Source organism: Nomia melanderi, chromosome 10 (assembly GCF_051020985.1).
Source record: "Nomia melanderi isolate GNS246 chromosome 10, iyNomMela1, whole genome shotgun sequence".
NCBI classification, from domain to species: domain Eukaryota; kingdom Metazoa; phylum Arthropoda; class Insecta; order Hymenoptera; family Halictidae; genus Nomia; species Nomia melanderi.
In genome coordinates, this window is record NC_135008.1 from 13,939,427 (window position 1) to 13,960,587 (window position 21,161).

Genomic DNA, 21,161 nt, shown 5'->3' on the forward strand with positions numbered 1-21,161 from the left:
TTTTTTTGAAGCTCATTTCCCTTATTTAACACTAGATTTACGGAGTGCGTCAATTTGACGCGTATTGAATTTTGTAAACACTACTTAGCATGTGTTTACATCGACTTTAATTGATGGAATTATACTAGTATGTGCTTCAATTATCGATGTTTAAACCTCTAACTTCCAAGATCCAAATGAACGAACAAGAATTTTTCATTTGAATTTAATTAATTATAACTCAAATTATGTCCACTACAATTCATCAGGTTACAATCTATTTTTCATAAAATAAATAAATGGGTTAAGATGTCATTTTCCGTAATTAGTATGTGGATGATGATAACCTCGGAATGCTACATAGTTTCAAATTATTTGAAGAATTAAGAAAAAAATATAAAATAGGATTATGTAATTAAATTGAAAGTCGGTACGCTTTATATTCGTTTGCTTGGATACGGCAACAGGTTGCGTTTTTCGTAAAAATTTGATAAAATATTGAATAATTTGTTGAATGCTTCGATTTTCCCGGTAAGTATAGGAACAGAGAAACTGTGTATACAACAAAGGAGGAACTGAATATTGGAATATAATTATAACAGAAATTCTATACTGCTTTGAGCGCGTCACGCGACAGGCAAATAGACGTAGGGTAATTAACTAACCATCGATTCTCGCATAACTTCCGCAGTAAAATCCGCCCAGGGACTGATCGCCAAAGACAAGAGCGGCACGTCTGATCCTTACGTGACTGTCCAAGTCGGGAAAGTGAAGAAGCGAACCAGAACGATGCCGAGGGAATTGAATCCGGTTTGGCACGAGAAGTTCTACTTGTGAGTAATTCTATTATCATGCTGCGAACCCGAGGAATACGTACCTTCGCAGCAATGGAGGTGGAAACTGTCGAAAGGAAAATTAATTTCCATTTTACGTGTATCGTGATTGCCAACACACCTGCGCGACGTTGCAATCACGAGCATTACTAACGATTATATAAATTAATGAGAAAACGTAAATGGGAAACATTGAAACGAATATTCCAGAGATGCGATAATAGAGATCATATAAATACTGATTACTAAAGTTTAAACCTAAGTTAATGATAAGACTGAGAAACTAACAGTTCATTCCAGAATGAACCGTATGCTTCAGGTATAAACGTAGTCGGTTAATTAATTTGAAACATATACGTAGTAACGTATTACACAAGCAGTAGTGAAATTAATTACGAAACTTCTGGACACATGTTAGAAGTAAATAAAGTGCGCTGCAAGTGTGAATATTGATATCAACAATTTTCATGTTTTTTGGAGCAAGTAAAAATGTCTCTGGATTCATTTTTACAATGATGGAATTAAGCTTATAGAAAGATTGAAGATGGTAATAGTAACCAATGGAAATTATATAATAGATTAAGTCAGCAATAATATTTGAAAAACTCTTCTGTTTATTTCTTACAAAGAAAACGTCAAAACTGTAAGAAAACATTATTTCTAAAAAAAGTTTCTGAAATAAATAAATTGTTTAATCTGTTTAAGATTAATACGTTACTAAAATTGACGAAATGTAGGGTTAACAAATAAAGGAAAAATGTTATCTTTTGTCAAAACAATGCTAACCGACAGCAACATGCATTTTATTTTTATTTTTTTTATTTTCACTATATTTTACTCCTAATTTTATCTTGTTACTCTCTTTTTTGTTATTGTTATTTTTATCAATTTGATTTACTTACATATTTTATTTCATTTATCTTAACGATTTGTCTTTATGCCTTGACCCTATTATCTTACTATCCATAGTTACTCTCGTATGTAATGTTTTTATCTTGTTAGCCGTGTTTAGATATTTAGCTATTTATTCATTGTTATAGGAGTACATATTGTCATATTTGAATTTTATTTTCATACCATACGATAACGAGATTCCCCTTTGTCCGCAGCGAGTGTCACAATTCGTCCGACAGAATAAAAGTGAGAGTCTGGGATGAGGACAACGATCTGAAGTCGAAGCTACGACAAAAGTTGACGCGAGAGAGCGACGACTTCCTCGGGCAGACCATCATCGAAGTGAGAACGCTCAGCGGCGAGATGGACGTCTGGTACAATCTGGAGAAAAGAACAGACAAGAGTGCAGTGTCCGGCGCTATCAGGCTGCACATCAGCGTCGAGATCAAAGGAGAAGAGAAGGTCGCGCCTTATCATACCCAGTACACCTGCCTACACGAAAATCTCTTCCATAGTCTATGCGAGAAGAATGACGGTGTCGTCGCACTGCCTCAAGCGAAAGGTGACGACGCTTGGAAGGTGTACTTCGATCCACCCGGAGAAGAACTTGTCGACGAGTTCGCAATGCGATACGGTATCGAGAGTATCTATCAAGCAATGACGTGAGTAAATTTCATGGATTCATTTTAAACACTTGCGACGGTTTAAGATTGTTTTTAGATCATTTAAATCATTAGAATAATGGTTTAAGTCGCTATATTTAAAAGAACTATTTCTTGATATTAAAATTATAGCTATAGAAAAATATATTTGAGGTACTGTTCGAAATATTAGATGTTACACAGTTCAAGCAATATTGAAGAATATTTGTTTAATATTGAACGACCTCAAAAACCTGTTGCAATAAATATATTTCATGTATTTTTGCAATTACCTATTATTCGCTTATTAGTTATTTTAACACGATAACAAACAAAGAATTAATGTTGATTTACAATGGAAGAAACATAATTCACTACAATTAATGACTAAATTAAAAAATGAACGTTTTTTGACAAAATTTTAAATACAATTTTACTTGTTCTACTTTTCTGTATTAATTCTCTTACGTATTTCATTGTAGTTCATGTAATTCAAATGTCCCCAATTACCATTTTGTTCTTCTTTCTCATGTTCTCAGGCACTTCCACTGCCTTTCGACGAAGTACCTCTGTCCAGGCGTGCCAGCGGTGATGTCGACCCTATTGGCGAACATAAACGCGTACTACGCTCACACGAGCGCGAGTTCCGCTGTTTCAGCTAGTGATAGATTCGCCGCCAGCAACTTCGGGGTGAGTTCGGTGTTCGAACATTGAAGACTGTGTTTATCCATGGGATATAAAAGAGATAGAGATAGATTGAATGAAAGAATAACGGGGGAACACTGCGATTGAGAAACGCTCCTATAATTCCCTAGTAGTCTAAACCAACCATTATTCCAACCGTGGCTTACGTTGATTGACTGAGAAACTTTAGAGCACGCGGACTCTAGCAGAGCTCTATCAATTTCATCTTGATATTGTCCATTAAGCTTGCAGTCCTCCTACCTTTTCTTCATTTTTTTCCTTCTCTATACAAAATTTTTTAAAGCTGCAAATTGAAAACACTGGACACAAGGTGGTCTCGTGCAACATACGATCTAATTAAAATCTTAATTAAGATTTTTTTCACCGTAATTAAATTACGTTGGTCCTAAGGGATGTCCAGACATAATCAGCAATGAATGCACGCTAACAATTGGACGAATTTAATTAAACAACAATTTTCTTTAATTTAACTTTCGATAGGTCTTCGCGTCTTGAGGGAAACGTTTTAATTTGGAGTCAGTGAAGAATCTGGACGATTTCAATTATACAAACGGTAATACTGGAAGCTCAAATTATGTAAGACAGAAAGTGGCTGTCCTAATGTAATTGTATAAATTTTACGAAAATGCTGTTTAGAGAGAACAAATTCTGATCCTGTTTTCAACGTTTCTGAATTATGCATGACTTCGACTTTCGAGAGTGGATTCGTTGAGCAGCTATAAAAAAAATAGCTGAGTTTGTTATCGACCGAAACAAGGTCAGACGGATCTTACAGCAGATAAATCTTCAGCCTTCACAAACAACTGTGTTGGGGGAGAAAGAGGAGATGGATAAAACATGAAACCAGATATTCTTGAAAAAAAGTAATTCTACATAGATCACTGAATCACGAAAATAAATTCTCGATAGCTTAAACACTTTTCATGCTGAGATAGAAAAACTATCAATATCTTTAATATCAGTCATGCTTCAAATGGGTTTAAACTTATTGCTAGTAAATATTATTTATTTCACATTTGTTTACTTATATTTTATGAAGAAAATATCTCGTGCTTTACGAACATTGATCCAAAGCCATTCTTACTAATAAAAAAGCTTTGCAGATAACGACAGCTTAATAAAACTGACATCCCCAGATAAATAAGGGAATACTCAACATTATCCTTATTGATGATATTGTCTGACTTGGTTCATACCATTCTTTATCGTAATTGACGAATATTTCCTCCTAGACGAATATTTCCTCCTAGGAACATATAGATGTTCCTTCATTTATTTGGATTTTCATTTTTCTCCCTGATCCCAACTATCTATATTTTTTTCCCCCAGAAGACTCTTAAAAACAGAAAATACTGTTACATCTTATACGATATCCCACTTTTCAACTAAATATTTGCTGAAATCTGTTACAGCTCTGTTACAGAGATAAAATGTCACAATAAGAACGTCATTCTTTCTCGACAAATATTAAACATGATTATTTCAAACATTGATTCCAAAATTGAACTTTAAAATTACAAAATTTCCAATATCGTACGTTATTTATTTGGCCTTTACTATTTCACAAATACTGCATTTCGAATCTTGACCCTAATTAATACTCTTTCCCTTTCTTAACATTCTTATTGATAATTCAAAATCGTTTTTATAACCCTGAAGACACTTCAGTTTTTACAATGCTGCAAAGTGGGTTGGCTGGTCATAGGCGCATTAACATGCAACCACTCGTTCCTACTATTTGAACATGATTCCACGTTATAGACATTACAATAAAATTTTACAACAGTTTTTAACTGTAAGCTTCTCTCTCCAAGAAATTCTGCTTTTAATTATATCAGATTACAGTACAAATACCGCGATCCAATATCGTACAAACTTCCAAATACGAATTCACCTTTATCTCTTAACTTCTTTTCCTAAATTCGTAACTTTCCCGCTGGTTCACCAGTGAGAAGCTCATTATTCTTCAGAAAATTCCCTGGCAGAATCGTTACAGAATTCTGGGTCGTTACCCTTCCCTTCGGCAACAAAATGGTACTCGAAAGAAGACGACCCAGCCAGCCGGTCTACCCGCTGGGTTGACGTTCCCACAATTCATGAAAACTCAATACACCAGCGCGATACATTTTCCCTCATTCATGGCCCATTTCCTCCGATTTTTCCAGAAAGAGAAGTTCGTGAAATTACTGGACCACCTGCACAACTCCCTGCGGATCGATTTGTCGATGTACAGGAATCACTTCCCGGCGTCAAGCCAGGAGAAACTGATGGATCTGAAGAGCACGGTCGACTTGTTAACCAGCATCACGTTCTTCCGGATGAAGGTCCAGGAGCTGTCCAGCCCGCCCAGAGCTAGCACCGTAGTCAAGGACTGCGTGAGGGCCTGTCTGCGCTCGACGTACCAGTTCCTCTTCGAGAATTGCTACGATATCTATAACAGAGAGTTCCAGGCGAATCCGGGCGAGGCAAAGATGGGCGCGGAGGATCAGGGGCCCAGGTTGGATTCACTTGACTTCTGGCACAAACTGGTTGAGCTGATCGTCTCGGTGATCGAGGAGGACAAGAACAGCTACGCGCCTGTCCTGAATCAATTCCCACAGGAGTTGAATATCGGTCAATTGTCGGCGGCCACCATGTGGGCATTGTTCGCGGTGGACATGAAGTACGCGCTGGAGGAACACGAGCAGCACAGGCTCTGCAAGTCCTCGGCCTACATGAATCTCCACTTCAAGGTGAAATGGCTGCACACCAACTACGTGAAAGACGTGCCGCCCTACAAAGGAGCGGTGCCGGAGTATCCAGCGTGGTTCGAGCCGTTCGTCATGCAATGGCTGAACGAGAACGATGACGTCTCATTAGAATATCTCCATGGTGCCTTCAACAGAGACAAGAAGGAGGGAGTAAGTGTTATTCTGTGTTGGAAAAACTTTGAGACACGTCGGAAATATTATAACTGTAAAGTTATTGTTGTAACTAGAATTTATTATTTAAGTCTTAAATAGGGAGGATAGACTACAAAATCAAGGAATTTTGTTACTGATTTATACTAACGATGGATGACGATTTGCAGTTCCAACAGAGCAGCGAACACGCGCTGTTCAGCGTCTCCGTCGTCGACGTCTTCACGCAGTTAACCCAATGCTTCGACGTAGTCTCCAAACTAGAATGTCCCGACCCTGAGATCTGGAAGAGGTATATGAAGAGGTTCGCGAAGACTATCGTGAAAGTCTTGATCGCTTACTCTAACATCATGAAGACGGAATTTCCAAGTCATTTGAAGGAGGAACGAATCGTACGTAACGTGAACGCTAAAAGATGACAATTAAGATTTTTAAAAATTAAATAATCCTGTCATTAAGTCATTGACGCATAATTAACCCCTTGTCCTACAATATCGTGTCAGACTCGTAGTAAAGATTTCAAATAGAATTTTACAAACATAAATATTATTCGATTTGTTTGAATGCAAATTACATATTATTTCCCTGTTATCAATGATTATACCTTAGAGCATACATTGACATAGAATAAAACTAAAATAGTATCTTATTTTCAATAAATTATTAATGACAATGTAGTTAGGTCGATCATAGTTCATAGGGCAACAGATTAAGATGAGTATACTCTTTTACAGGCGTGTATCCTGATGAACAATATCCAGCAACTGCGAGTACAGCTAGAGAAGATGTTCGAGTCTATGGGTGGCGAGAAATTGGAAGAAGACGCGGCGAACATTTTGAAGGAACTCCAACAACAACTAAACGGATCACTCGACGACCTGGCAATGATGTTCGCGAAGAGTCTGGAGCCGAGGATAACGGCCTCGGTGAAGGAATTAGGGGACTTGTTACTAGCCATCAAGGGCGGTGGCCAAGTGCAACTGTCGCAACCCGCCCAGAGAAACAACGTCGCCGTGGAAGCAGATGAAGTACTGCGGCCATTGATGGTTCTTCTCGACGGAAGTTTGACACTATACGCCGAGTCTTGCGAGAAGACCGTGCTGAAAAGGTTACTGAAAGAACTCTGGAAAATTGTTATGAGAATATTAGAGAAGACGGTCGTGCTACCACCTATGTCGGATAAGAGCGTATGTATTTGATATTTTAGAAATAACGGCAGGCTTATTGCGGTGTGTGTATAATTATACGATGATTTTACAGATGATGTTCAAGAATCTGACGGATAACGCGAAGAATCTGGCTGCGAATGCCAAGATAGAGGACATGTCGAAGCTGTTTAAGAACCACATGGCTGGCAAACCAGACGTGAAGAATGCTTTGAGTGGCGTAATGGTGAGTAATTTGTTTAAGTATTATTGGATTAGACTTAATTAACGAAATTCTATAGAATTTCCAGTAAATAAAAATATTTACTCAGATTTCGTCATTTTAAGAACAAGTTCTCATAGAATTTCTTTATTCCGATACAACTATGCTTAGAACTGGACTGATTGTAAAAATTCTTCTGTATCACAGGATATTTCCAAGGAAGTAGAAAAGAATCTGTCTCCGAAACAATGCGCAGTTCTCGAGGTCGCGCTTGACACGATCAAACAATTCTTCCACGCAGGTGGAAACGGTTTGAAGAAGACGTTCTTGGAGAAATCGCCGGAACTCCAAAGCTTGAGATACGCTCTTAGCTTGTACACGCAGACAACGGACACCCTTATCAAAACTTTCGTAACGTCACAAATCAACCAAGGTAAGTTGATTCTAAAATAGAAATCTCTAACTATTTCCTTCATATCTGTATTTTATTATATACTGGTAGGTAGGCAAAATTTTATGATGACCAACACAATTCGAAATCAAATGTTTAATATAAATTAGCGGTCAAATGCTTATATTTTATAACCACATTAACTACCATGAATTATTTATGCAGGTTTGAAATGGTATTCTTACAATTCTATGTCCTTCACACACTTACAAACCATTGTCAAATTCTAATCAAATCTGTCAGTCTATCTAAAATCTATAACAAACCTCTCGTTTCTACATAACAAATATTCGCTGCCGTATTCACTACAAAACATCATCGAAATTTCAACCAAATTACCTAAGAAAAATATCGAATGTATCACATTTCACTTTCGCTACGGACCTCTCTTCGTGTGAGACGCTCGTGATTCATTTTACCACACACATTAATTCGCTACCGAACACACTCCTCATATGAAATATGAGTGATCACGGTTTCATCGACGTCCATTCCTTTGACAAAAATCCAACCGACGTAACATGAATTGTCGCGACAGTGCCGCTGAACAATGTGTCAAAGCTACGTCAGCGTCAGCGTTCGATGAGCAGCGAGAGAGGCGGTGACGAAGGGGAAGGAGCCGAGGGTATGGAAAGCCTCGAGGAACCCCTTCGCCAGAGCAAACCCTCTCTTCGTCGAGAGAGTCGACAAGGTACCAGAGTGCACTACTCTTAGAGCAGAAACCTCGGAAAATTCTTGGCTGACTTTCGGTCATTTTCGACATCTAGGCGCTCGTTTAGGATGTAGTGGACTGTTCGTTATTGCATTATTCACCGAGGTGTCTCATAGGGACAACAAGCTCTTGATCATTATTTTATCCTCTTTTTCTTGGTTACCTAACACATACCATTCATTGCTCACATGACAAGACACACAGTATTTAATTTCCATTTCTTATTAACCAATTGACGCGTTGGCTGCCACTCAAAACCCTTTTCTGGTGACACGAACATGACCTCTAAGCTAAAATAACAATTCCACTCAGTCTCTCTTTTCTTCTGCTACAAAATGTACATATTATATCTAACGCACAATCATATAAAGTTGATTATTTCAAATTACTAGACACGATGAATCTTTCATGTGTTTACGTATACTCGTGTCGCCAAGTATTCAATTGAAAATAGTGCGTGGTGGCCATCGCTGAGATCCTTTCGGTGCTATGGCAGCTTACAAAAATTCCCTGGAACTATGTAGCGCGCGGAATAAACGCTTAAAGACTAAAAACTAATGCGTTCGAATTTTAGACGCTCGGCTCATAGCGCAAGCTAAGCTTTATAAACGCGTATCAAACTCAACAGGCTATTCAGAGTCGCAAAGGCATCTTGCCGGTGAGGACTGTCAAAATGAAGGCAAACTTTGGACTGCCCATTGGGTTCGGTCCGATGATAGTCATACAATCGAAAGGGTCAAATAACGTCCCAAATGTGATCGTCTCGGTGATCGATAGTTGTATTAGGTAGCGCTGCTGCTATCACTACCGCCGCTGTTATTGCTACTATGGAGAACCTAGCCAAATCACAGTGCGCATCCTTCAGACATCTTCTTCAAGGCTTTGATATATATATCTATATATATACACGTTACACGTACCCACACGGATATGGTCGAACTTTGTTCGACCCCATCACAGCCAGTTTAGCGTTCTACTGTACACAGCGGATACAGTGGAAGTATATACATTGTGCGTACACCAGTACCATTCTTTACGGCGAAGCGTCGAACGAACATGCCTAAAGTTCAAACAGTACCTGGACATGTCAGGACCAGGGCAACCGCAGCACTGGACCCACATGCACTCATTGGACAATGACCGAGGCTCGTGGCAAGCTTGGTCAACAAACGACGAAGCTATAATTTCTGCCGATTTTGACATTTTTATGCACTCCATGGAAGATTTAGCAATCAAATACTTTATTGCTTTTGAACAGGATCGTTTTTAGTTTCGTAAATTGATCCAAGACTGCATCTTCTCCGCTGAGTACTCTTATAAGACAAAGTTCCATACAGCATACCGTTAGAGCATGTAATCTGCTCTAGACATAGAGATATAAGTATAGAATCTTAGCATCAGATCTTTGAATTCTAGCATCGAATAGAAGCGACCGAAGCTCTCTCTATCTTTCTATTCCGTAGCGCCTAGCATTCCCGATGAACGCGTGGTGGACACGTAAGGTCTGATTATTGTTTATGAAGTTCCAGATACCGCCGGATCGGAAGAAGGCTCCGTGGGGGAGGTCAGCATCCAGGTGGATCTGTTCACTCATCCTGGAACCGGCGAACAGAAGGTCACCGTAAAAGGTAATAAGATCATTTGTCGATTATTCTACTCCAATTTAAGCGAACTAACTCCGGTCAAAGTTAGAATAGACTAGCTGTCACTCTGCTTCATTCCATTTCTACAGTTCTGAATATTTTGAGTATAATAGTAATATATTTGGTACTTTTCATGGATAATGTTCATTGTAAATACAATTCTGTTCACAATTATTCGAACAATTTTAATAAGTAATGAACGATGTATAAGAAAGAAGGTAGAGAAAACAAAATAAATTCTCTCTCTAAATCGATTACACAATATTATTATTCCTAAATAAATCGTTCCAGTTGTCGCTGCGAACGATTTGAAGTGGCAGCTCGCCACGGGCATGTTCAGGCCGTACGTGGAGGTTAATCTAATCGGACCTCACCTTACCGGGAAGAAGAGGAAACAGTCGACGAAATCAAAGAGCAATAACTGGTCGCCGCAATTCAACGAGAGTTTCGATTTGTAAGTAATGAATCCAGCATTTAATATTTTTCCCGCTACATTAATTTATTAACCCTTTGCACTCGAGAGGCACCTTTCAGTCGCTATTTAATTCGTCCCAGCAAGATTAGAAAATTTAAAATTCAATATTAAATATTGTCTAATGTATCAACATATAGAGCATCTAAATAAAACAGATCTGCTTCTTAATTTATGCAAAACATACCTTTGTGTTACTTACTAAAAGTATCATTGACACTTCGTCATAAAACAATGAATACTTGTTGAGAAACATATTCTCGAGTGCGAAGGGTTAATATTCATCTATCTTATACATTCTACGATAAACGGCTAAACCTATTACATTCATTATCCAGCATGATCGGCAACGAGCAACAGCAACTCGACTTCTACGAACTGCACATTTGCGTGAAGGACTACTGTTTCGCCAGAGAAGACAGGCTGGTCGGCGTGGCGGTGATGCAGCTCAAGGATATTGTCGAGGAGGGTTCGTGCGCGTGCTGGTTATCGCTCGGTAAGCGCATACAGATGGATGAGACCGGCTGGACGATCCTGAGGATCCTCTCGCAGAGGAACAACGACGAGATTGCGAAGGAATTCGTAAAGCTGAAGAGCGACATCAGACAGGAGACGCCGTTGCCGAACCCCACCTGAGCTTCGGAGACCCAGCATTAAAGCCGACTGCGAAGCGATACGTCCTTCGAGTTTGGAAAGAGCTCGGAGGTGTGAGTAAACGAAGGAGAGGAGCTATTGTCCACAGGGGAAGACCGGAGAAGCGTTCGGCCGTCGTTGCCGAGGACACGAAACCGAGAAGTATCGTCGTTGTCGTCGACGAGCAACAACACCGGGAGCGGCACACGCGATCGATAACAATCAGCGCGGAACACACGATGCCACGAGAAACAAAAAGATCGCCGATGATGAGTACGATCCGGCCGAGTCAAATATCGGTCCGGTTTTCCATTGATGGGAGGGAAACGCCATGCGAATACCTACCTCCCGACGTTTCCCGCGCAGCCAGCTTCCGGTCGAGCGTGTTTTTCTCTCTTTTTTACGAATCACAGAGCTTTAGTCCCGTCCCTAAAAAAAAAGAAAAGAAAGAACGAAGGAGTCGATTGAATCAAGAGGACGACGGATCCTTCGGGAAATCGTTCTCCTGAGATGTATCGTGTAAACGCGTTGAATATCAGATACCGAGAGTCTGAACGTTCGTCCATTGGGTAACAGCCGGACACAAATGAGAGAAGGACGCGATCTCTGCCGCCCCTTCAGACAACAGGAAGCGTGCAGAAGAGGGGAACTCGGGATTTTGGTGAAACACAGAAGAACACGCCGGACTCTTATTCGATTAAGTGCCGTGAAGGAGGTGGATAACGATACCTCAGGTATTGGAGAGTGTTCCGTATAGACGCGATACGTGAAAACAGTGCTGCCAGTACGCAATATATTTGGTAATATTCGTAATGTAAAAGAGGAAGAAAGGAAGGAGGAGAAAGAGGAGGAGTCGAATTAGGCGTAAAGGTGCGTCCAACGCGATTATACCTTGATATCCACGGATCCCGGCGGAACGCTAATGCGCGAGAGGAGGAAGAGGATCGGCAGCGGGGTCCGAGATAGCGAGAAACACGTTGGGAGGCCGACGACGCGAATCGGTCGTGTTTCGGTACCGAAAGCGGGAAAAAATCGCGTCACGCAGCAACGAGGCGAATGTAAAACGCATAACTAATTAATTAATAGACCCTCGTGCAAGAGACGACGTTTTAGGCCGTTTGTTCAGAAAGACGAGTTTACTTGTAGATAAAACACGTGAGAAAAAAAAACACATTGTTGACGAAGAAGTTTTTTCTAATAACAAGTTTAAACGTAGCATTGCGTACGACCAATAGGCGCGCCGCGACGTCACTCGCGGCGGGCCGTTAGTAATAAATAGGCATTGTAATGTAAAATACGTTCTTATCGTAAGAATTTCAAAACAAGAGATCGTAAGAGTCTGATTGCTGTGGTGAATGGCGAACGAGGTCCGTTCGATGGCTTCGAGCACACTCCCGTGAGAATCATCCCCGATCCTATCCTTGATTACCCTCATGCCACGAGATGTCGTTCGATTACAGAAATTCTCCCGGCGTAAGAAACAAAAGAGAAGAAAGAAACGGAAACGAATGGAACACGTAGCGCTTCGATCATGCCCTCGATTTTCGGTTCGCGCGACAACATCGCGAAACAAAGAGCTCTGTCTTTGATCGTCGCCAGGTATCATGTCCCCGGGTCGGCGACCAAACATTTTCGAAATTAAAACTTTATATCGTCGTAGTTCTATAGTAGTTAAATATTCATAATAACTTCGACACTTTCCTGACGACCATTGCTTTTTGTGTGAGCGAGCAAAAACCAAATATATACACAGTGGAAGTGGAACGCAAGCTTCGAAAAAGAAAAACAACGGACGTTAATACTTCTCTGTCTATTTGCTTGGTACCTCATCGATATTACTCTTGTATATAGATCGAGGGCCGTTCTCCCGTGGACAAGATTCGTAAATTACGATCGAGAACGCTCTTGTACAACAACTCATTCCCTTTATCCTCTGTCCTAATCGGAAAATCGCAGGGATACGGAAATCGAGGGCGGTCACGGTAAAATGTCCTCTGATTCGTTGCAAAACGGAAACGGTCCCAGAGGGAAGCCCTTGCGTCGCGTCCAGTGTCGCTCGAAACATTTCAGTGATATTCGTCACTGTTCTAACCCCGAAGCCTCGACTGGACCTCCCGAGAAAACTTTCGAGAAATGGGGAAAAGGGAGAAACTAATAATAACACAATGATGCACGCGACTTTGAACCTAATGAATTTCATTCACCGGCCCCCGCGGCCCGGCCAGATATACAATTCCAGAGATTACATGATTATATCCAAAAAAGTTTCTACTTACGTAGTACGTCTAGATATACTTACGTATTGTGTATAGTGTCTAAACGCTGATCTAGCTGCGAGCGCGGGATTTTCGTTTGGAAAGAGGAAAAATGAGTGAGATCGGAAACGAGCGAGGGGAAGAAAGAGAGAGAGAGAGAGAGAGAGAGAGAGAGAGAGAGAGAGAGAGAGAGAGAGAGAGAGAGAGAGAGAGAGAGAGTGAGAGAGAGTGAGAGGGAGGGAGGGGGGGGAGAGAGAGGGGGAGGGGGGGGAGAGCCACCCAGGAAAAGAGCGTTCGGCCATCTTAGATAGGACAAGACGTTTTCCATATCCGATACGCGTGAGTCTGCACGCGACACAGGTCAGGCGCCAAGATTTCCGCGAGTAATGAAGTTTCGTTTACTTGCTTGCGTGATTATCCCCCGTGTTGTACGACGCGCACACTTTTTCGAAATTCTCTCTCTTACACCGTGTAACTCCGAGTGTCATGCGTTCCTCGGCGCCCTTCATCATGGAATATCTCGTAGGACAGCGGTAGAGACGCGAGGGTTTTAACTTGTTTCGTTTGTGCAAGCAACGCGTCTAGCGCGATACTCCTCGACGCAGTTAGATGAATCCTTAGATCTAAAAGTGCCCAGATCTGTGCCGTTCGAAAATCCAAGAAGAACTCCCGACGCAACAACCACGTTGGAAGTCGTGGAACGTGTTCGAAGTCATTAATTTAGGAATTCGAACGCGTTTCGCCAAACTCGCCTGCGGATCGCGCGTTGTTTACCGAAAGGGAACAAACTGTAGGCATCATCGGCGTTAAACGGATAAGAAAAAACAATGAAATGGAACAACCGGGTTGAACGGGAAGGGTAGATGAATGAAAGATACACGGGTCCGCGATCTCGCCACCATTATTCATTTGTAAGAGTGTCTATTTTCTCCGCTGCCTAAGTACTTACTAATTACGAAGAAAAGGAACCGGCGAATTCGGCGCCCAGACCAAGCCCGTCGACGAAATGGGAACAGCCTTTTCTGTTGAACGCCTGGCTGCGTCGAATTTCCGGGTCACTCGGCAATCGCACCCTCGTAGACGGGGTTGACCGCCATTTTTTCCTCCTACTCTCCGCTTCGATTAATATCTCGTAAGCTTAATGAAAAGTATCTCGTGTATTCTGTGATAATTACCCCTTAAAGTACACTACACACATACACATACACACATAGACACACACGTACAATGTGTTTCACGTACACACAGACACACAGGATTGACGTGAATTTACAGACTCAACGGTGAAGATCAGACACGCGCATCTTTATACAGTGTGAATCTACACCTAATACAAGGATATACATAATACATACATACAGACATACATAGAAACAGATAGCTACAACAGACAGACACGAATCAATCATATTAACAAACGACACCGAACGTACGTGATCACACTAATCCCAATAGCAGCAGTATTTTTCTCTTTTAAAAAACATTTCGATTTCTATTCTCTATACTCGTTAAACGTCCGAAGAGTCTCGTCGGTGTGTGATAGTGAAAGACATGCGACGCGGCGATCGCATCACGGTGATGCGCTGAAATTCGCATCGTTCGCGATCCATGGCCACGGAATTCTTAACGAGGACAGTACCGATGTACCGATACGAAACGGGGACGCAAAAGCGCATTCGCGGCCGAATGAATCAGGCGCGTGCTAGGGGATATCTTAGGCGAACCACGAGGGTTTTGAAAGAACGACGAAACGTTCGTCGCAACGTACGGGTTTGAAAGTACATAATATTTTTCGCTCGAATTCATCACAAATCGCATCGGTTCTAATCGCGCAGCCACGCAATCGTACAAAAAAAAAAGAAATGGGGGCAGGGGGAAACCTTATCGCAGCAGACATTATCATTTAACGAGGAACGGTTAACGGAATTAATATTTTTACATTGAACTTTTAACCCTGGACGGGACCCGCGTGAACGGTAATTTTCTTTTCGACCCTTTTCGCTGTCAATTCGATTCGAGAATATCGGTATCACGGTACTAAAGTATGATTTGTAGAATTCTGTCGTTACAACGTTGACGTTTGTATCGTTCTTAGATTACTGTAACGTGATATGATGCATGTCATGGATGTTTAGACGTGTACGTTCAATGGTAGGGGTAGCTTTTAGCCAATGCATTCCTTTGTTTCGGATATTTTTGAAATCGGAAGGAAAATGGTCCCTAAAGGGTTAAATGTACCGATAACGGTCATCGTTAGTTTATCGATTGACGCAAATGCATGCCCACAGGTCATTCAGATATATCACGGACGTCTCGACGATAGACGCATCTTCCTGAAAATTGCATATCCATTGGTCTCGTTGCACACGAATCGATTCATTGTTCTCTGAAAAGCACTGAATCCGAGAGGAACGAAGAGAAAAGGGGCGCGTACAATGGAATAGGGTCAAGTGTTGGTTGTTTTCGTTCGACGAAAGCACAGGCTATCATGGCGAACTTTTGCGTCCGGCACGCCGACACAGGCGCAGAACCAAAGAAAAAAAAAGAATGACACGAGTAACCGCAGACTGTAGGCTGCTGTGTCGGGATGGCACGTAAGTAGCAGGAGAAACGATGTAACGGAAGAAACGAGCGACGAAACGGAGAGATACCGAGAACGATACGAAGGAGGAAGGAAAAGAAGGACAAATATATACACAATCGTTGACAATACTATGCTTGAAGAATCGTACGACGCGTATATAATGTACCTAAACAAATATATTAAAAGAAAAAAAAATATGACGGAATGTTTGTGTTTCGTAAGTAAAAGCATATTAAGGAGTACATTTGTAATCACGCGACGAAGAAACACATTTGCAGCAAAAAGTTAAAAAAAAAAGAACAAACAATAAGTAAGAAGGAGTCGCGTAATTCTGTGCGTATATATGTGGATGACTGCGTGTTTACTAGGTAATTATATCGTAACGAGTGAAGAAGTACATTTTCGTCGTCCGCACGGAGAGTGTGCCACCGTTGTTATCAAAATTTTTCACGCGTAAAAGAAACAAGCGAACGAGGAGAAACGGGAGTACATTAAAAAAAAGAAAAAAAAAGAAAACGACACGTCATTGCGCAGCCTCCGAGTTATAGATAAACCTGAAAAGCAATTGTATCCGAGTCAAACACGCACATTCAACACAAAAAAGAAAGAATAATACCTATGATACCGAATACCCAGGTCTTTATTAATAAATGTTTCACTTTCGTTCGTTCACTCACACGGGAGCTTATTTTCTGAGTGGCTTGTACGATTGAAACCACCATCGCCATCGAACTTCTGCCCACAAAACTACAACTCCCCACGTTGATCGATCGACGCCAGTATTGTCAATCATTTCGTCGGATTTTTTTATTCATTCGTTAATTCGGATCAGTTTCCTTATTCATTCTCTATGATATTTCATTGACCATCTGACAATTCTGGCCGGATTGATCGTTATTCTTGATCCGAATAAAAAATTATCAGTCTCGCTTCCTCATCTTGTCTGCGCGCATCCCCAATTGAATTCAATCGTTTCATGCCTATTTCATCGCGTGTCATCGTTGACGCACCAGAAATACAGATCTACACTATCTTCACTTTTTCTTGCTTTACGATTTTCGAGTGTCCGGAACAAAGTTTTCTTCAAGTATTCATTTTCACTTAACGGTCATCGAAACATTTCACAGAAGGAGTGTAATTTCGTTCCGCGATGTGTGTACGAGGCAAACAAGGCTCGATCGATAAGCCAGGAAACGCGCGTGACGTGAGACAGTGTGAGCGAGCGAAGGAGAAGAATAATTAGATGGCAAAGCTGTTCAGGAGCATGAGAACCGCATAATACACACGCGGCAACTTTAATCGCGTAAGTGTCTATCAGACAGGTGAATCGACTGAGAGCAGTATATAATGAGATAATCTTACGATAATAGAAAACAGGTAAACGAGGGAGGTCGATCAAAGTTTTCTCGTCGTCGAATCATTGTGCCATGTACCATATCATTACGCCTGAAGAGGAACGCTCGGATATCGTTATTACCACGAATTACGTAGATAGAGTTTTAAGTCCGCGACTACATGTTACACCAACGTACTCGTATTTGCCGCACGAACCGAGCACGCGCACCGATTGCCATTCGAGGGCCTCCTCTGAAACGAACGGGCGTGTACATTTTTCATCTAGAAGCTAAGCTACGTCGGGCGTTGAATTCTGACGGAAAAATTTATTCGATCCGAACTCAGACCTTACAAGATTCACGCGAATCCGAGAAGGCGTAAATGTCAACCGAAGTTTTCTTTGATCATCCGTCAATCTCGCGTAATGCTTAACGTCTGCATCGGAGACTTCTGACTTGGATTTTGGCTAGCAATTACGTAACGATTGCTAATTATTTTCTTCGTTTCGTCGGAGGCCCCTTAATCCACTCGACTGGTAATCGGTAGGGAGAGGAGAGAAACTAATATGGCTACGTAAATTGTTGTCGACATTGTTTTATCATTGTCTATGCCTTCGCCACGATCACCGTCATTGTTGTCATTGTAATTAAGGGCATGGATGTTCTTCGTCGCGCCGGCGTTACACGAAGCATCCGTTTATTACCCACGATCACCTCTTTTAGAATTCATTATTTTCGTTCTTAGCTTTGTTCCTCGCATCAACAGTTACGCGCACGTGTAAGATATTATTGCATTCCAAACGTGTATCCGCAAGACTATATTGCACATACAATTGCACATATTATATATATATATAGGTACATATACATATATATAAAGGTACATATACATATATATAATATTCATTTACGACGAGTGTACATATACATGATCATGATATATATACACATTTGCGGCCCGATGTTGCCTGGTAAGCGAGATATCCGACGAATGAAACCCAGGCTGGGAGTCTTTATAATTTCCAGTGAGTTCGGTTAAGGAACAGATAAATTCAGCGAGAAGACGAAGCAGCAACGAAAACACACTTTTCCGTTTCTCTTTTTTAAATACCCGGTTCCATCAGATCACAGTGATTTCTACGTTCAGTATGTATTCGTGTACCCGCTTTTCATGTATCCATCTGCTACAATACGCTACATGCTGTAATCAATCATGCCCATTCCACCTTTTATTTTCCTTTCTTCATTACTGGGTCGCGAAGAACGTCAAACTACGAGTAGGAATTGTTTTACACGATTTTTGTTCGCCCGAAATCACATGGAGCGGAAGCATTGCCAAAAAGACGACGCTCGTTACGTGGAGAAATTGTTACTCGTCCTCCTTTTGTAAATGTTAATGAAGTTCAGCATCTGAGACGCCGTTACACGTTGCACATGCGGTGACACGATGGTGAGCGTATACTTCTGTCGGCTAAACTTTCCACACGATGATATTCCCTTGATCCACCCAAGCAATGTACGCAGCACGCTTTGCTTAATGTACTGAAAAAAAAGAAGAAAAGTAAATAAAATTGAACTGTCCCGCCATACACGCATCCATCGTGCCCCCGCAAAAATAGGAGAATAACCGAACGACGCTAGCGCAATTAACTCGACGAGGTAGACAAATGATACATTCGTTCATTACCCGTTGTCCGTTCGCACAGTTTTCTCGTTCCTCATTTGCGTAAATGTACCATATCCAAAGGGTGCTCTTAAATGGACAGCGGAACAAAAAAAATGTATGCGATATAAGATGGTAAATATTAAGAGATTGAGAAAGGATGGCTTTCTTATTGGAATGGGCTGCCTCAGGAGAAGGTGATCCAGGGACTCTAATAAATCATCAAAACCTATCAGCCTGGGATTAATTTATTTAAATTCCCCCTCGCATTACACACACACACACATATATATATTAAAACCAATTTATAAATTTATATGTAAGTATACATATAGAGTCAGAAGTTGTTCTTTGATGGACGATAATTAGTTGTACGACTACAAATATGTAAATATTAAAAAAATTATAATTTCATTTCTTAGTAGAATGTTAAACAAATATATTAACTCTATATTAATTGTTTTCAATTCATTTAAGAACAGGATGAATGGAATAAATAATGTTGTGTTTTAAACTGATCCACATTAAAAGGATAAATACGAACTACACACCAAAGACCAGATTGGTGGGAATATTATACATTTATATATTCATGTAGTGTTCGTTATATTTTCTAAATCTATTCTAATTCTATATATTGATTTTGAAATAATTCCATAAATACTTTTGTACGTTACATATTAGGCTATATTTTTATCATCAGGTATGTACAATATTCATTTTATACACATACATTAATTTTTATACATCCCGATTGTACTGATATATTTAAAAAATGTATTGACTGATTCAAACAAATCAATTCATTTGCTCATTTGCTTGTTTTCCACTTTTGTTCCTCTGCTTGTAGAACATGGGGCTGCAACGAAAATGATAGCAGTTAATATTGAAAATAGGTTATTTTTAATACATCATAATATTTAATATATTTTATAATTTACAAGAATTAGCACTTCCAATGTGCATTCCAATACTCCAATTAATCAGATAAAAGATACGAAATTATTATAGTTGAGAATACATACGAACATCGATTACATAAGAAAATCTAAACAGAAAAGTAACAACATTTGTATAATTTAAACATGTACCTCCATCCTCGTGTATAATTTGTAGTCCAGACTTGGACATATACTAAAAAAAGAAGATTTGAATGGATCCTTTAACATTGGGTAACAGCACATTGTGATTATTATCCCAGCAATAACGAGGTTTACTTGGCTGGCAAAGTAATTTACCATGATTCACGATTATATATAATAAAAGTAATAATGATACAAATTTAATAAATATTACTTTCTTCTCGAACAGCGAATATAGCAACAAATTCAGAACATTGAAATTGTGACAGTAGAAAATTTTGCCATAAACGTTATAATATAACCAAGTAGTACCAAGAGAGAGCTCTCAGAGAAAATGTTCCATGAATATAGTAACAAAACTTTACGATACAAGTGCGCATTTATGCAACTACACAACTTTGAAATATTAAGTGTACATATATATCGAACTTGTCGATTCTTCACATGTAAACTTCTCTTTATTTATTCTATGACTTGAAAAAACTGCTAGAATTGTCATCTATAGCAGAAATGTTGAATGCTTCCCCTCAAGCTAGTGACTCTGTTCAAGGGTATCCCTACTACCTCTACTCTGGAAGCTTCCCGAGATTGTATGCGTGAACAGCTGTGTATCTACATATTTACACACTTATAGCATTCACACAGCTGAAAGTAGGTTGGAGAGGGTAACTCTCCGTGAGGGGAAGACCCAAGAACATCCAACTTAAAGGGCTGAACTTCAAGAGTTTCGACATAAGTTTCGCCTCTATAAGTATGCTCTATGATCATATTTTATTCACGTGCTATTATTAGATAGGTAAGTGTACAATGCGTTTTCTACTAGGAATATTCAGTTTTGTACAGTGACTAGTAGTTTTCAATTAATTCACAATTCATAAGCTCTCATCCTCTGAGAACACAGTCAGGAAGCGTTGCAAGAAAGGAGACGATTTACTACCAATCTTATATACTTAGTATATGCATACATACATATTTATAATTACAATATAACAAGAAAATTACCGAACAATTC

The 21,161-nt window shown here is 40.2% G+C and overlaps 1 protein-coding gene and 1 long non-coding RNA gene across 11 annotated transcripts in view; one reads left to right on the plus strand and one right to left on the minus strand.

Moving 5' to 3' along the window:
- Positions 1 to 13,681, plus strand: part of unc-13 — a 261,538-nt gene extending 247,857 nt beyond the window's left edge. For 8 of the 10 annotated variants that reach the window (XM_076371394.1, XM_076371395.1, XM_076371397.1 and 5 more), the window contains 12 exons: positions 671 to 812; positions 1,922 to 2,368; positions 2,887 to 3,037; positions 5,218 to 5,952; positions 6,123 to 6,344; positions 6,687 to 7,139; positions 7,213 to 7,344; positions 7,528 to 7,753; positions 8,310 to 8,462; positions 10,007 to 10,111; positions 10,418 to 10,580; positions 10,937 to 13,681. In XM_076371394.1, coding sequence (XP_076227509.1) covers positions 671 to 812; positions 1,922 to 2,368; positions 2,887 to 3,037; positions 5,218 to 5,952; positions 6,123 to 6,344; positions 6,687 to 7,139; positions 7,213 to 7,344; positions 7,528 to 7,753; positions 8,310 to 8,462; positions 10,007 to 10,111; positions 10,418 to 10,580; positions 10,937 to 11,234 — 3,227 coding nt within the window. In that variant the 3' untranslated portion in view covers positions 11,235 to 13,681. The remainder of the gene's footprint in view (positions 1 to 670; positions 813 to 1,921; positions 2,369 to 2,886; positions 3,038 to 5,217; positions 5,953 to 6,122; positions 6,345 to 6,686; positions 7,140 to 7,212; positions 7,345 to 7,527; positions 7,754 to 8,309; positions 8,463 to 10,006; positions 10,112 to 10,417; positions 10,581 to 10,936) is intronic. The other 2 variants (XM_076371403.1, XM_076371402.1) reach the window with 1 other exon arrangement.
- A 5,618-nt stretch (positions 13,682 to 19,299) lies between these two features.
- Positions 19,300 to 20,686, minus strand: LOC143174978 (uncharacterized). Its single transcript, XR_012999533.1, has 2 exons — positions 20,159 to 20,686; positions 19,300 to 19,926 (listed from the first exon to the last, which is right to left on the minus strand). It is a non-coding gene; the product is annotated as an uncharacterized LOC143174978 (long non-coding RNA).
- Between the last annotated feature and the right edge of the window lie 475 nt (positions 20,687 to 21,161).